This window comes from Chaetomium globosum, genomic scaffold (assembly GCF_000143365.1).
Source record: "Chaetomium globosum CBS 148.51 scaffold_2 genomic scaffold, whole genome shotgun sequence".
Taxonomy (NCBI): domain Eukaryota; kingdom Fungi; phylum Ascomycota; class Sordariomycetes; order Sordariales; family Chaetomiaceae; genus Chaetomium; species Chaetomium globosum.
This window is the reverse complement of record NT_165977.1, coordinates 1,994,757-2,008,500: the sequence shown is the minus strand read 5'-3', so window position 1 is coordinate 2,008,500 and position 13,744 is coordinate 1,994,757. Positions and strand designations below refer to the sequence as shown.

Sequence of the window (13,744 nt, the reverse complement as noted above, 5' to 3'; positions counted from 1 at the left end):
CCGAATAGTTAGCGCCTGCCTGTGGCTGGAACCGCGAGCCAGACTCGACGCTTGCGGGAGCGGGAGCTTTGGTAAGCCCCGCCCTTCTTGGTGGAGACCGTGAGAAGGCCAGCAACCCTGGCAATCACTGACGTCATCGTGAGATTCTGCCGAGACCCATCGAATGTTCCCACCGCAATTGCTTTTTTCGACAGGTGAGCGCTGTGGCGGATCTATGACCATGTTGGATGTACCTTATGTACACTAAACGCAGGCTCTAGGTAAGCAGATCGGCTTCGCAGCGTACCCCACGGGACAATAAACTGAGCCAATTGCCGTGCACGAGAAGGCAAAGCCAACTCAGCAGGGCAACAAAGCCAAGCTGCCGGTACCTCGCGACCAGGACCCGGGAGAGGCGCCGGGGCAAATGGACCAATCACATCAGCCGAGCTCCCTTTTGTCAATCGCTCGCCAGATGTGTGCTTTTCCGCGTCCCTGATCTGCCCCCCAGAAGGATGTGCAAGCGACCAAGAGCCGCTGACCCCAATGATCTGCACAGCATCGACCTGAACGCCGGGAATTGACGAAGTTTTTATACAGTACGCAGACAACCAAAAACGACCAGACGACCTCCTTATGTTATGCCTTGCCTTAGGTAGGTAGATGATTTTGACGAGCGCAGTATGTTTCCGCTGCGGGAGGAGGCTGCTCGAGCATCTCGATGTACAAGTATTTGCGTCATCGAATCCACACCCCCCCCCAGCCCGGAGCTTGATCCCTGAATGACTCGCAGAGTCCAAAGGTGCGACAGTGCTCAGGCTTATCAGACTCGTGATAAAGTCGAGGCAGAGAGCTCAAAACGATTGCGAATAACGGGCAAGGGCTGCAGCCCGTCTAAAGACGGCGAGCATTTGCTGTGGGACATACAATGTTCCATGATACTCCTCTTTAATTCGTCGGGCAATGGTGGTGAGAGAACGAAGGTCAACAACCTTGAACCAAGCTCACCAAGCATAGGCCAGTGGTTAGATAGCCATAACGGCTGCAAGGACCTGTGAGTGACTTTCGTGTGTAGCATGCCATAAATGGATGGAAGACAAAGGCGGGTCCCTTGGTACATTGTAGCGTACATCCATCCATCCATACATCCCACATCCCTGGCGAACCCGCGCTAGTCTCCTGCAGCTTGAAGGGCCAGGCCACCGAGGATCTCAAGCCTGAGCTCATTGCGCACACCCCTCCCCTCCTCCCTCGTCGACGACCCCTGCAGACAAGGATCTCGCATCGCCGGGGGCACGCCTTTCCTCCCTAATCGAAGGTGTTCTCCTCTCCCCTCTCCTCTAGTTACCATAAAGAAGCATGAACCCACCCGTTCCATTGTCCGGATTTGTTCTTACTTTTTGCATCCTGACTTTCTCTTCTCACCATCTTCTTGCCTAAGAGATAACGGCGCATCCTTCGCTCAAAGCCAAGTCCCTCTTGTCAAGCTCACACTTTCTCTTCTATCTTGGTCACTTAGACGCCCACCCCCACCTTCTTATGACCGCTGAGGTGCCTCGTCGCTCTTCACTTTCTGACTTTCTGACTTCCCTCGGCTTGGGGAATCCGCCCTCTTTCGTCACCTTCGACATCTCGAATTACAATGTCGACCTTTCCACAAATGCGAGATGCAACAGGCCGTTGTATCGACCTCCTTAACCGCGAACAAGACCCACCTCGATCCGCGAAACCCACTCCCATGGCTTCTTTTTCCCCCTTCGACCGCCGAGCCCGGCAAACCTCTTCTATCCCAGCCACTCCTGAGTTGTTCCGGGCCGACTCATACGACTCCCAGGAGGGACCCGGGCCAATTTCGCCCATCACTCCTCTAGACGAGCCGGGGTACTCATACACCTCACCCTTTGGGCTCGGGACCCGGACTCTCCCCGAGTACGCCGTCGAGCGCCGCTTCTCGTACGATGTTCTAGATCGGCGGCCATCGTACGAGGCTAAGGTTTGCACCGGTCCTGCCCCCATCAGCCGCCAGGGGAATGAGGAGCCGGAGAAGCGCTTCCCCTGCCGCTTCCGTGAAGAGCTCGGGTGTATGAAGGACTTCACCACCTCTGGCCACGCCTCACGCCACGCCAGAATTCACACCAAGCAGAAGAGTGTCCACTGCACATATGACGGTTGCGACAAGAAATTCACGCGCGCCGACAATATGAAGCAGCACCTGGAGACACATTTCAAAAAGCAAAAGCGCGCAACCGCGCCACGGTCTCCCCCCGGCAGCGCGAGACGAAACTCCGCTGCGAGTCGCCGGCTGCCCTCGCCGCGATCGCTTTCCTCCGCCGCGAGGCGGTCGGCCCCGTCGCGAGAAGACCTGGCGGACCAGCCGGCGAGGATGGCGATCGAGGCCCAGGCATACGCAGAGGTCAACCGGCTACCGCTGTACCCTGCGCCGCAAGTGCCCGAACGGCCCTATTACGGGCAGATTCTGGCGGCGACTCCATCGCCGACCATGCCATCCGCGGCGATCACGGGTCTCGATACTCTTGCCTCGGTCGCGTTGCAACAGGAGGAGCCATAGAAGGGACCACGAGCCTAGCGAAACCTTTGGGCTCGCCCTCTTTTCTACCCCTTTCCTTTTGTTCTTTTTTTGCTTTTTGGAAGGAACTCCCTGTACGACTGTGGCGTCCTGGACGGATATACAAAGAGGTTCCTCGTCGGCACGAGTTTGCATTCATGGGCGTAACGGCTTGACATACGACGGCGTTTTTTGGTTGGTGGTGACAACTGGGGAATGACCAGTGCTCGGGACTCGGCATTTTTTGGTCGACGGAACGGATGGGGCAGGTGTTAACGGGTCCCCTTATGATATATGTAATGTTTTTTGCCCTTATTTTGCCGGGCAAAGCCTGCCTGTTCTGGGGGCGGGGTGGTTCCCGTCAGGAACACGGCAGTGAACTTTTGGCGGCGACCGGCGTCTGGCCTCAGGTTGCCCTTTGGATGGGCGAGAGGCTTACGGAATTGGAAATGACACAAGCTATGAACAATCTTCAGCCTCCTTTTCCGTGGATATAGTCATATATATATATAGGGAGGTCAAAGGCTGTGTAGTTTGTATAAGCAATTGGACAATCCAACAACACGTCAAACAGAGCATAATGCCAAAAAAGATGTCTACATTATACCACAAGATTTTTATATGCTGAAGTGTGAACGCCGTGACTGATGGTCCAAGATTAAATATGTTGCTTTCTATATTGCTAGAAGCAGTCAGTCCCAGCGGAAGAGTTCGTTTATCTGCTGGGGCTTCGGCTGTCTGTAAGATGGCACCTGAGTTGTACGCCTTCATAACATCATCGCGTCGCTCCATCCAAGAAACCAGTACATAACATCCTCTAAACATAGACATCTCTCCCCTTTCCGCGCCTGGCAATCAATAAAACAACAACCAACCTCTCTCCTCCTCCACCAACCTCGAGTCCACCAACACCCCACCTCGCCTACCCACTCCCCCAAAACTCCGCATCCTCCGCACACATCCTCGCCATCTCAAACTGCTCATCCGTCCGACAAACCAACACCCTCGGCCGCGGCCTCCCCCCTAAGTCGGAGCCCCCCGCCGCCTCCCTCCCAACATCCACCACAACAGCCCCCTCCCCCCCATCCCCATCAAAATCTTCATCCCCATCCGCCGCAAAACCAAGACACCCCACCTGCTCCACGACCGCCGCCCGCAGCGCAGCACTCCGCTCACCGATGCCGCCCGCAAAGACGAGCGCGTCGACGCGCCCGTGCAGAGAGACGTAGTAGGCGCCGACGAAGGCGCTGATGCGGTCGACGAGGAGGGCGAAGGCGAGGCGGTGGTTTTGGTTTTGGGGGTCGGGATTGGGGTCGGGATTGGGGTCGGGATTGGGGTTGGGGTTGGGGTTGGGGCTGGGGGTGGGGGAGCTGGTGGTGGTGGCGGCGGCGGCGATGACGCGAAAGTCGGTAGTTCCCGTGAGGGCTTTCCACCCGGCTTGTTTGTTGAGGATTTCTTCGGCGCGCGAGATGTGCAGGTCTTTGGTGGAGGCGGGCGAGAGCTTACCGACGTCGCTGGCGTAGTGGAAGACGAGGCTGAAGGCCCGGGGGGGGGGATGTTAGTTACGGGTGGAAGGGGAATAATAAAGAGAGGGGGGGAAACGGACCTGGGGTCAACACTGCCGCTCCTCGTTGCGCCCGGGAGCCCGGCCAGCGGGGTTAACCCCATGCTGGTATCCCAGCTCTTGCCGCCCTTGATCGCGCACGCGCTGGCGCCGGAGCCGAGGTGCAGTGCGATGATGTTGACATCGGACGGGTCCTTGCCGAGGAACTCGGCCGTTGCGCGCGTGATGAAGGAGTAGCTGATGCCGTGGAATCCGTACTTGCGGAGTCGGCCGCGGCGCGCGATGTCCTGGTTGATGGGGTAGGTGCGGATGTGCTCAGGGATGGTGGAGTGGAATTGGCTGTCAAAGCAGGCGACGTTGCGGGCTGAGGGGAAGTCCTGGACGCATAGCCGCACGATGGGCAGACTGTTGGCGTTGTGTAAAGGGGCTAGGTCGTTGAGGTTCTCCAGGTGGTGGTAAGTCCCATTCGTTATCAGCTGCGGCTTCGTGTAGTCGCCGCCGTGGACGATGCGATGGCATATAATGCCAATGTCGTCCTTGGTCTGGATGTCGTGCAGGTCGTCGTCTTCAATAAGCGTCTTGAGGATGAGGCTGAAGGCATCCCGTTGATCGCTGACTTGGTCATCCACCTCGCGGCTCTTGACAATGGTCTTGCCGCCCCGCTCATACTTGAGGGATGCAGGTGGCGCCGTCAAGCCGCTCACCTGAACCTCTGCGATCTGTATTGGTGATTGTCCCTGCTCGGCGGTGTAAGCCGAGAGCTTCACCGACGAGGAGCCAGCGTTGACGGACAAGATGACTGTCTTCATTGTGCCAGAGAACTGATTCAAGGAACTAGTTTAGGAAGCGAGCCGTGGAGCGTCTAAGCTGATTTTGTAGAATGGAAGAAGTGATATTCACAAGCAAGTAAACAACGTATCTAGGCTGTCATCTGCCACGATGTCTTGCGACAAAAAAACACTTAGATCACCCGAACAATCCTTGGAATCTCCTGGTAACGCAGAAATCACGGAAAGCCTCTGCAGCAAAATATCGGTTAGATGGTGTTGTGTGTTGCATTATGACGAGGAGGACAACTTGATGGATGACGGCACCGAGAGTGTAACTATGACGTCGTCCCGTCTTGGCTCGTTCATCCGTGGCCCGCAGCGGGGCCGTCCGAACGGTCTCGGCCACAAGAGTTGTCTCAGCCGTTGAGGCTCCATGGTTTGGGGACCCGCAACCTGGGATCAAGTGATGCAACCACCCGGCAGCGCATATGCCCGCCGGAGCCCAATCGGTTCAACGCCGAATGCCTTCACTCACGGGTCCAGTGATCGTTGAACCGTTTAAAAGTCATGGGGGAACAAACTGGCAATGCAGGCGCAAATCGGGTATCTATTGCAGCAAGATCGCACACAGCGCTTGCCCACCTTCCCCTCGTCCAGGACCATAGCTCAACATTGTGGGTAGAAGCGGCCGCTTCATGGAGTCCTATCTGATTCCGGATTATACCTCGGCTCAGCGACTGGGGGTAGACTCCCCAGCAGCTCGGGTGAGGAGAACTGCGAAGGGAGCTCCGAAACTCCGTTAACATGGGGTGGGCCACGTTCAAGATACCCATTCATATAAGGAGAAGGTAACTCGACGTGATTCGTCGGAAACGTTGCCTCGAACTGGGCGTCCGCTGTATGTGCAGAATGCCACTGTGAGATAAACCTGCTATGGTCTACGTGATAGTCAGCTTGCTACCTGGACCGAGCAGTATACTGGGTTGAGCCCAATACGGAGAGGAAAGACTCCGGGAGCCGGACGGCTTACCATCGCTCCCGGCTTGGATGTTAGGGTTCCGGGAGAATTGGATGCCGAGATAACGTATGTCAAGAGCGCTCTGGGCGGATGACGAAGCTGTGTTGCCATTGGTGGCTGGGGGGTTGTTGTGTCTGGAAGATCGGGAAAATATCGATGGACGGCGGCTCTGGCCGCGCCCTTGGTTGCTCTCGGATGCACTGCCTCTCCTGGCGCCGCGGGCCCCTAACTGAACCCGCTTATGTCGGTCGTCCCGCTGGCGAAAATCCGTGTCAAAGTCGTCGAGGAGGTACTCTTTCCAGCGTCGACGGTGGTTAGCATAGAATGTAAGATAATGGAATGTCGAATACCGATCCCGCCACAATTTTATCCTCTGGATCGTGCCCAGACCCCTCACGCTGCCGTACGAGTCTGTCCTGCGGTCGGTGTCAGACCAGACGACGTCAGCGTCGAACCAATCGATCAGATCTCTCCTCCTGATGTCGCTCTGCAGCTGAATGGACCCCTCGATGGTCGTGAACTCGTACTTGACTTCGATGTACTCGTCGTGCACTATGCCGTCGGTGGTGGTGTACCGAATGCGGTGTGGCTCTTGGAAGGAGAGGTAGAGCTCCATTTCCCGCGGGTCGCCGAACCGGCGGTGCTGGGCATGCAGCGTGTGGGGGAAGAGTTCGTTGGGATTGTCAGACGGGACTGGATTTCTGTCTCAGTGGTTGGGGACTTTCCAGGTCAGTGGAGCGGGACGGGCGGTAGAAAAAAAAACACGTACGGAAATGTTCCAGTACCTCGCCCGCATAACTGCATTGCCACAGCAGGCGGCGTGGGTTGGCACCTACAATCTCCCAAGGGCCGAGGTACACGGTCATCTCGTTCGGCGTCCGGTCGAATAGCTTTCTAGACAGCCGGGGTGTCAGAAGAGAGATCGCTGCGAGGTCGGGGCTGGGAAGGATAGGCCATGGCGGCTATTACATTGTCGCGTGGTAGCCAGGGGGCCCGAGGTCGAGAGGCGCCGGGGGGGTCTGTGGGGCCGATGACTCGGCCGTCAGGGCGGAAATGGCGGCGGAGGTGGGTGTGAAGGTCGAGTCGACCGGGCTGGCATGCTGCGGGGGATGGGAGGGCGGGGCGCTCAGCGCCGAGGAGGCGAAAGAGGACGAGGAGCCAGACCGCCAGGATCTCGACATTGTGAAGTCTGGCTGCCGTGCTGTTCTGCTCAGAGCGTCGAACACACCGCCGTTCTGCGCGAGTTGGTGTGTAGCCGAAGCCCAAAGAGCCACAAAGAGGCTGTCAGGGGGGTTGTCGATGCGGCAGTCCACCATCTCATTAAAGAGGGAGAGGTGACAAGCCAGACCCTGTCGTCCAAGCTGCTGGCGAGCCGGAGAAAGCCCGACCCGCAGACAGGATGGAAGATGAAAGGACGAGAGATGGACAACAGGCTTGGGCAGTCGGATGCCGTCCACAACGGCATGCTCGTCGGGGGCAGGTGACGGCAACGCTGGCGGCGGCAGGCGTGTTCCAGGCGCGGGCGATGGCGTAGGAGGCTGCTTGTGCCGCGGTACAACGTCAGCCGCCTCAGCTGTATGTACAGATCAACGTGATAACAACCTGGAGCCTGTTAATGCGGAACAGGCCGGTTCGAACTTCCCGTGTGGGCAGGGTACATTACCTACTGTGTACTCGCAGTTGGGTTCGCCGCCAGGTAGCAGGATTCTACCTCCGCACCTAGCCAGAACATGCGCGGGGGGTCGGGGCAACTGGAGTAGCCGCTGGTAGGCGCCCCACTGACAGCGTTCCCCAGGGACCGGACCAGAGCGCTGGTCCCGTTCAGGCGCGGCGCGCGGTTCTCAATGGTTCCAGAGTTCCAGGCTGTGTGGGGGCGGCGGCTGCGATGGTGTTGCGGGTTGGGCACTGGCCGCAAGCCATGAGCCCACGGGCTTGCAGAACGCTCTGCGATTTGCGAGACACACCATGTGGCTGGTGGACGGGGCCCTGCAGGGTACGCATTAGCTTGGATCCCCCCCTGTTGCTTGAGTTTGCGTGTGACCCCAGAAAACCCCCCTAACAGCCAGTCAGCGCCACTGAAGCCACTGAAGCCACTGAAGCCACGGCCGCCATGGCCGCCACGTTGTGAAGAGGCTGAAAAGTCTCCTCGTTCAGCGTCATCCATCTCATGCCGGCAAAAAACGGGCAAATCATCAGTTACTTTGCATCTCGGGCCGAGTGCCGTTCGGCTACCATAGGCGATCGATCAGGGTTCTGGATTTTCAAAGTTCGCGGGATGTGAAGGTGACCTTCCGTTTGTTGAGTGGGGGTTTTTCGGGGTTTCAGGGTTCTGACACACCTGGGCAAGCTCAGCGGAGATCTTATGATCCACCCCCTAACCCTGAGGATAATCCTCGCTCGGAAGTTCCCGCACGTTTCGATCGGGAGCCGCTGCCCCACTCCAAGTTCGACCTCCAAAGCAACTCCCGCCGCCATATCGGCATGGGACAGATCCGATCATGACTGGCAAGCAACTCTCTGACGACCACCGGGCCATTTTATCGAAACTACTACAGATCCCCAAACTTACCAACCGCGAGATCTCTTGGGTTCTGGGCGTCGACGACAGGACGGTGAGGCGCCGTCGGATAGAGTTCGAGGCAACGGGCGAGATCAAGAAACACAAGGATGTTAGCAAGAATGCTGAGAAGCTGAAGCCGCAGCACATGGAGGTACCGTTACCCGATATTTCGTCTTATATTCGCCCCTCGTGCCAGTTGCTGACATTGTGCTGTTTCGGCCTGCAGAAGCTGGTCGCGTGGCATAAGGACCACCCCGATGCCCTCCTCGACGACATGCAGATGTTCCTGCGGCTACAATGTGGCCTCGAGGTTAGCCGACCGACTATCAGCCGACAGATTCGGAAAGCGTACGGCGGGACGTTTCGGAGAAGCGGCCGGTGTGCGCGGATACGGTCGAGGAAGCAGAGGGAGGCCGAGGGGCGTTCCATCGCCCTGGAGCTTCAGCAGCAGAATTGCGGCGCGGACAATAGTGACCAGAGTTACGAGGCCGCTTCTTCCGACCTGTTCTATGACCAGCGGCAGCTAGCTCCGCTGGGGCAAGCACTGGGACCGCCGCAAGAGCCGGCGCGGCAGGAAGAAGAGCCGGCTTACCAGGCGGGAGATGGGCAGCAGCATCCGGCCCGGCAGTGTCAGCTAGCCGAATGGAAGGGCGCTCGGCGTTTGGTGGATCACGGATGCAGCGACTGTGTTTTTTTTTTTTTTTTTTTTGCATCGGTTTGAAATCGTAGTTTATAATGGGTAACCATCTTTACTTGGCTAGGTAGTTGGCGCCGGGTATGCTGCTCCGACCCGACATGCCTTGGCAAAGATATCGCGGCGTGTATCCCGCGCCCAGAATATTCCTTCAGGCACGCCGAGGCTTGCAGTAGTGAGACGCATCAGACGCCATGGCGGACGGCATGGCGGACATGGATTTGCCCATCCTTTTATCTCCCTGCCAACATTTTATCTCCCTGTTAGCATTTTATTTCCCTGCCAGTCCTTCCTGCTCTGGTAGTAGTTACCTACATTTACGTATGATCAGCGGAAGAATTCGGTGTTCCCTCTGATGGGTCGGGCGAGTACCTCGCTCCAGACATATGTAGTGTAAGTGTACATACATACAAGTAGGTGGCTATCAGCGACCAAGTACTTCATCCACAGCTGCTGTGTCGTCACATCAGGATCACCTTGGCCGAATCAGATCCAAGCCTCCCGTTTGCCAGTCTCAAAAGCGACTTCCCCAATCGGCCAATGGGATGTCTGAATTGCACCAGCAGGTCCAAGATTGCAGGTGTGATTGGCCACTGTCGGTTTCGCTTGGTGCCACGCACGGGACGCAATGGGACGGTTGAGTGGTGGGATCGGGGTGGACCCCTTGTAAAGTCTCCACGATCCCCGAACCCAAGTTGCTGGGCCCTGCGACGCTCCGACTGTGCGGAATGGTCGTGTGTGGCAGAAGAACGTGACAACCTCTGAGATCTCGAAGGCAGTGAAGGAGCCAATGGCCCAATTTGTGTTGAGATCAAATGATCAACATCTGAGCTCTGCGTTGGACGTTGTCTTTTTCTTCGAGATCGTAGGTGACAAGGATCAGGCAACGACACTGCCAAGGCTGTCCCGCTAAATAATGCGCTTGGCAAGAACTGGTCGTCTGCCTCGTTGTGTTGGAGCATGAACGTAGTGCAACACGCAACACCAGGCTCGCATCTCCGGTCCCTTTTCTTCCTCAGCCGGACGCATTTGATGCCGAAAGAGGCAAAAATTACCATCTTGACGAAGGATAAGCAGATGCCAGTTTTCTTCCTTCACCCCCACCCCATCGAGAATGCAACACTCTGTCGAGATGGAGATCGGTGCTGTGGAAAGTGGAAAAGCCCTAAAAAAGAAGACAGCACCCCCAAGACCAGTAACCCGGCACAGCACACCCGGGGGCTCAGGTCTGGCTTCAGCCCCCCTGTTCCAGCTCCCCCACACACACCAATGGTCAATCCTGGGTAGCATTGGATGCCATGCTTTTCTGCCTTCGGGGGCTTGGGTGATTCTGGGCCATGGTGGGGGTTCGTCGCGCTTGGCCCTTAGCGAACAAGATGAGCTCCGTTGAGTGAGAGAGAGCCTTGGGCGGATCAAACTAGTAGACTTGACAACCACCAGACCTGACCTCAAACTTCACCTCCTGACGTGCCCCCCGTCTTCACCTTATACCGAGCGCCTTGTGTCGGGTGTGCGTTGGGCAATCATCGGCAACCCGAGTTCGTCGTCGCGTGGATTCTCGGCCATGGACTGTCGGAGTTGCATCGTGAACCACCTCGCAACCTGCAACCTGACTAACTGACAAACCACCTTTCCAACTTTGTGGCGGCCGACATGTATCCCCACCCCGAAAAGACAAGAAACCGCGGTTATCTGGGGCATGACAGCTCAGCGCTCTCGCCACGAGACAACCAGGTAGCCCACCCATCACCCATCATCTTGTCATCCATCACCCATTACCACTGTCCCAGCACTATGCTTTTTGCGAGACACGGATGATTGCTGACCGAGCATGCCAATCATAGGACCGCCAGCAGTTGCGCTATGAGCTCGATCTCAACTCGTGGAATCTGAGAATTTGGGGGGTGGCCGCCTCGGGCTTTCTGACAGACTCGTGCGTTGCCCATCAACACCCCCCTCAAAACAAGCGCAATCGTAGAATTGACCGTATTTGACTTGCAGATATAATCTCTTTGCTACTAATGTCATCCTCTCCACCGTCTCGTTTGTCTATTTCCCCCACGACAAGTGGTGCGGCCTAGTCATCAACCTCTTTACCTTGTTCGGGTACGTATACCGGTCTCCCCCACTGGATCCCTACCCAGTACGCCGGCAACTAACGGATTTTGTCAGTTCTGTGTTTGGTCAACTCCTCTTTGGCTACCTCGCCGATAAATATGGAAGGACCCGTCTGTATGGCATTGAGCTCGTCCTGGTCATCGTGTCCACCATCGGAGTAGCCACGACCAGCAACGGCTATGGCGATATTTCGTTTCTGGCCCTCTTTACTTGGGTGTGTTCTTTTCTTGTTGCGCTGTATCTTTACTGGATTTTATTGTGTCTTACTCCAGTTGCTACCTCCAGTTGCTAACGACGATGGTAGTGGCGGTTTGTAATGGGTGTTGGTGAGTCTCGAGCTGCCACACCCCCTAACGTCTCCAGACCCAACCCCTGACCTATTCTAGGAATCGGCGCCGAGTATCCATTATCTGCAGTGATAACGTCGGAATGGTCCAGTACATCCTCCAGGGCGACCATGCTGTCGTCCGTGTTTTTGATGCAGCCGGTCGGCCAAGCGCTGGCTCAAATCGTGGGCGTTTGGGTTCTTCTAGGCGAGGACGCTGCTCATGGCCTCCACGACCTGCAATGTGGCCTCGACTCGCTGCATGAAGAGGAATGCAAGAAGATCATTGACGGCACATGGCGCATCGTCATCGGCTCTGGCGCCGTGCCCGCCCTCCTGGCCATCATCTTCCGCTTCTTCCTGTACGACTGCGGTCTCTACACCCTCGAGGTCAAGAACAAGCCCGGAAACGCTTTCAGGGACACCCAACGAGTTTACGGCCCGCCGCCCTCCACCAACGGCATGCCCTTATCTCCCACCGGCGGTGCAAACTACCCTGAAACGGAGGCGATGCCCCTTCAGTTCTCTTTCCAAGATCTACACGACTACTTCATCAAGGACAAGAACTGGTATTACCTCGTCGGCACCTCCATGACCTGGTTCTTCCTCGATGTATCCTTCTATGGGTTCAGTTTGGATAACCGCGGCACTCTGGCCGACCTGTGGGCAACGACTGACCGAATCCCTATCGACTCGAACCTTGCATGCTGGAATTCCACCCTTGTGAACGGGACCTCCCTTGTTCGTGACTGGCAGAAAGGCGGCCTACCGACTTGGCAAACCGACCGCACGAAACCTTGCAACACCATCTACGAGACCATCATCGAGCAAACGAAGCAGTACCTCCTCACCGTCTCACTCGCCTCCATCGCGGGCAGCGCCTGCTTTATCTTCTTCGCCAACCGGATCCGTCGCCGAGAGTGGCTGACTTCCTCCTTCTTGATCCTTACTGTTCTCTTCCTCGTCACGGGTGGCGTCTACTACGGCGTTGCCCACGGATCAGGCGCCCCCGCAACCGTTGTGTGCGTGGCCATCTGCCATTTCGTCTTTAACTTTGGTAAATCCCCGCCCCCTCCCCCCTTTCTAGTCTCAAAACCCCCACCCCTTTTCAACACCACCACCCCCACAACCCACGACCGCAACAAGCCGAAAAAAAAAACCACATAAAAAAATAGAGCAAACAATCTAACTAACGCAAACCCCACTCCCCAGGCGCCAACACCCTCACCTTCATCATCCCCGCCGAGATCTTCCCCACCACCTACCGCAGCACCTGCCACGGCATTTCCGCCGCGGCCGGCAAGCTGGGCAGCATCGTCGCCGTGCTCGTCGTCTACGGCATCAACTCGGGCTACAACTCCACCACCCGCCAGGGGCTCATCTTCCTGCTCTTCGCCACCTTCATGGCCCTCGGCGCCATCTACTCGTGGGCCTACCTCCCCGACGTGCAGCGCCCCGTGTACGACGGCGGCGACGGCAGCGACGGTGGTGGTGGTGGTGGCAAAAAGCGCCTCGAGACGCGCACGCTGGAGGAGCTGGGCGAGGGTTATGTGCGGGCTTGTCAGGAGGGGCAGGCGATTGGGGTGAGGGAGAAGTGGGGGTTGTTGAGGGCGCAGCTGCGGCATCGCGCGGGGAGGAATAGGGAGCGCAGTGGGATGGAGGAGATGGGGAGGGGGGTGAGTACGCCGCCTTCGGGGGGGGTGGTGGTGGTTGAGGGGAGGGCTGGGGGGGGGAGGCCGCTCGCTGCGGAGCCGGTGGAGGTGGATGGGCGTGGTATTGCGTGAGAGGGGAGGGGAGGTTGGGGTTTGTGGTTGCTTTGTTGTTGCTGTTGTTGTTGTTGTGCGTGAGTTTTGTTTAATTGCTACGTTATGTTGAGATATTCTTGATGTATGTATGTATATATGGATATCCATTCCCTCTTTTACGTTTCGGTAATGGATATGCTAAATATGGCGCGCGGCGGGATATGGAGGCGGTGCTGCGGGATGTGACGTGACACTCTTGGCCCAGCTCCGCTGAACGGGCTTCGCGCGAACAGCTTACTGTGTGCATTGCCATGCTTCGAAGACCCTCCTCGATTTCTACTATGCGGGTAAACAATCACTCCAAATAGATAGACTAGTTAGCGGGAGTGCACTTGCCAGGAGCTT

At 57.0% G+C, this 13,744-nt stretch overlaps 5 protein-coding genes across 5 annotated transcripts; 3 read left to right on the top strand and 2 right to left on the bottom strand.

Moving 5' to 3' along the window:
- Positions 1 to 8: 8 nt before the first annotated feature.
- On the bottom strand, positions 9 to 916 carry CHGG_02762 (uncharacterized protein; the record flags this gene model as incomplete). Its single annotated transcript, XM_001229277.1, has 3 exons — positions 9 to 212; positions 372 to 757; positions 907 to 916. 3 exons carry the CDS (start codon positions 914 to 916, stop codon positions 9 to 11), a joined length of 600 nt encoding a protein of 199 aa, XP_001229278.1.
- Positions 917 to 1,621: 705 nt separating this feature from the next.
- CHGG_02761 (uncharacterized protein) lies at positions 1,622 to 2,548 on the top strand (the record flags this gene model as incomplete). The annotated part of the gene is made up of 1 exon (XM_001229276.1): positions 1,622 to 2,548. One exon carries the CDS (start codon positions 1,622 to 1,624, stop codon positions 2,546 to 2,548), a length of 927 nt encoding a protein of 308 aa, XP_001229277.1.
- Positions 2,549 to 3,467: 919 nt separating this feature from the next.
- CHGG_02760 (uncharacterized protein) lies at positions 3,468 to 7,078 on the bottom strand (the record flags this gene model as incomplete). Its single annotated transcript, XM_001229275.1, has 6 exons — positions 3,468 to 4,080; positions 4,152 to 4,908; positions 5,415 to 5,486; positions 5,910 to 6,590; positions 6,667 to 6,836; positions 6,933 to 7,078. The coding sequence occupies 6 exons, from the start codon at positions 7,076 to 7,078 to the stop codon at positions 3,468 to 3,470; spliced, it is 2,439 nt and encodes an 812-aa protein (XP_001229276.1).
- Positions 7,079 to 8,395: 1,317 nt separating this feature from the next.
- CHGG_02759 (uncharacterized protein) lies at positions 8,396 to 9,792 on the top strand (the record flags this gene model as incomplete). The annotated part of the gene is made up of 2 exons (XM_001229274.1): positions 8,396 to 9,143; positions 9,569 to 9,792. 2 exons carry the CDS (start codon positions 8,396 to 8,398, stop codon positions 9,790 to 9,792), a joined length of 972 nt encoding a protein of 323 aa, XP_001229275.1.
- A 1,934-nt stretch (positions 9,793 to 11,726) lies between these two features.
- Positions 11,727 to 13,378, top strand: CHGG_02758 (uncharacterized protein; the record flags this gene model as incomplete). The annotated part of the gene is made up of 2 exons (XM_001229273.1): positions 11,727 to 12,651; positions 12,807 to 13,378. The coding sequence occupies 2 exons, from the start codon at positions 11,727 to 11,729 to the stop codon at positions 13,376 to 13,378; spliced, it is 1,497 nt and encodes a 498-aa protein (XP_001229274.1).
- Positions 13,379 to 13,744: the final 366 nt, after the last annotated feature.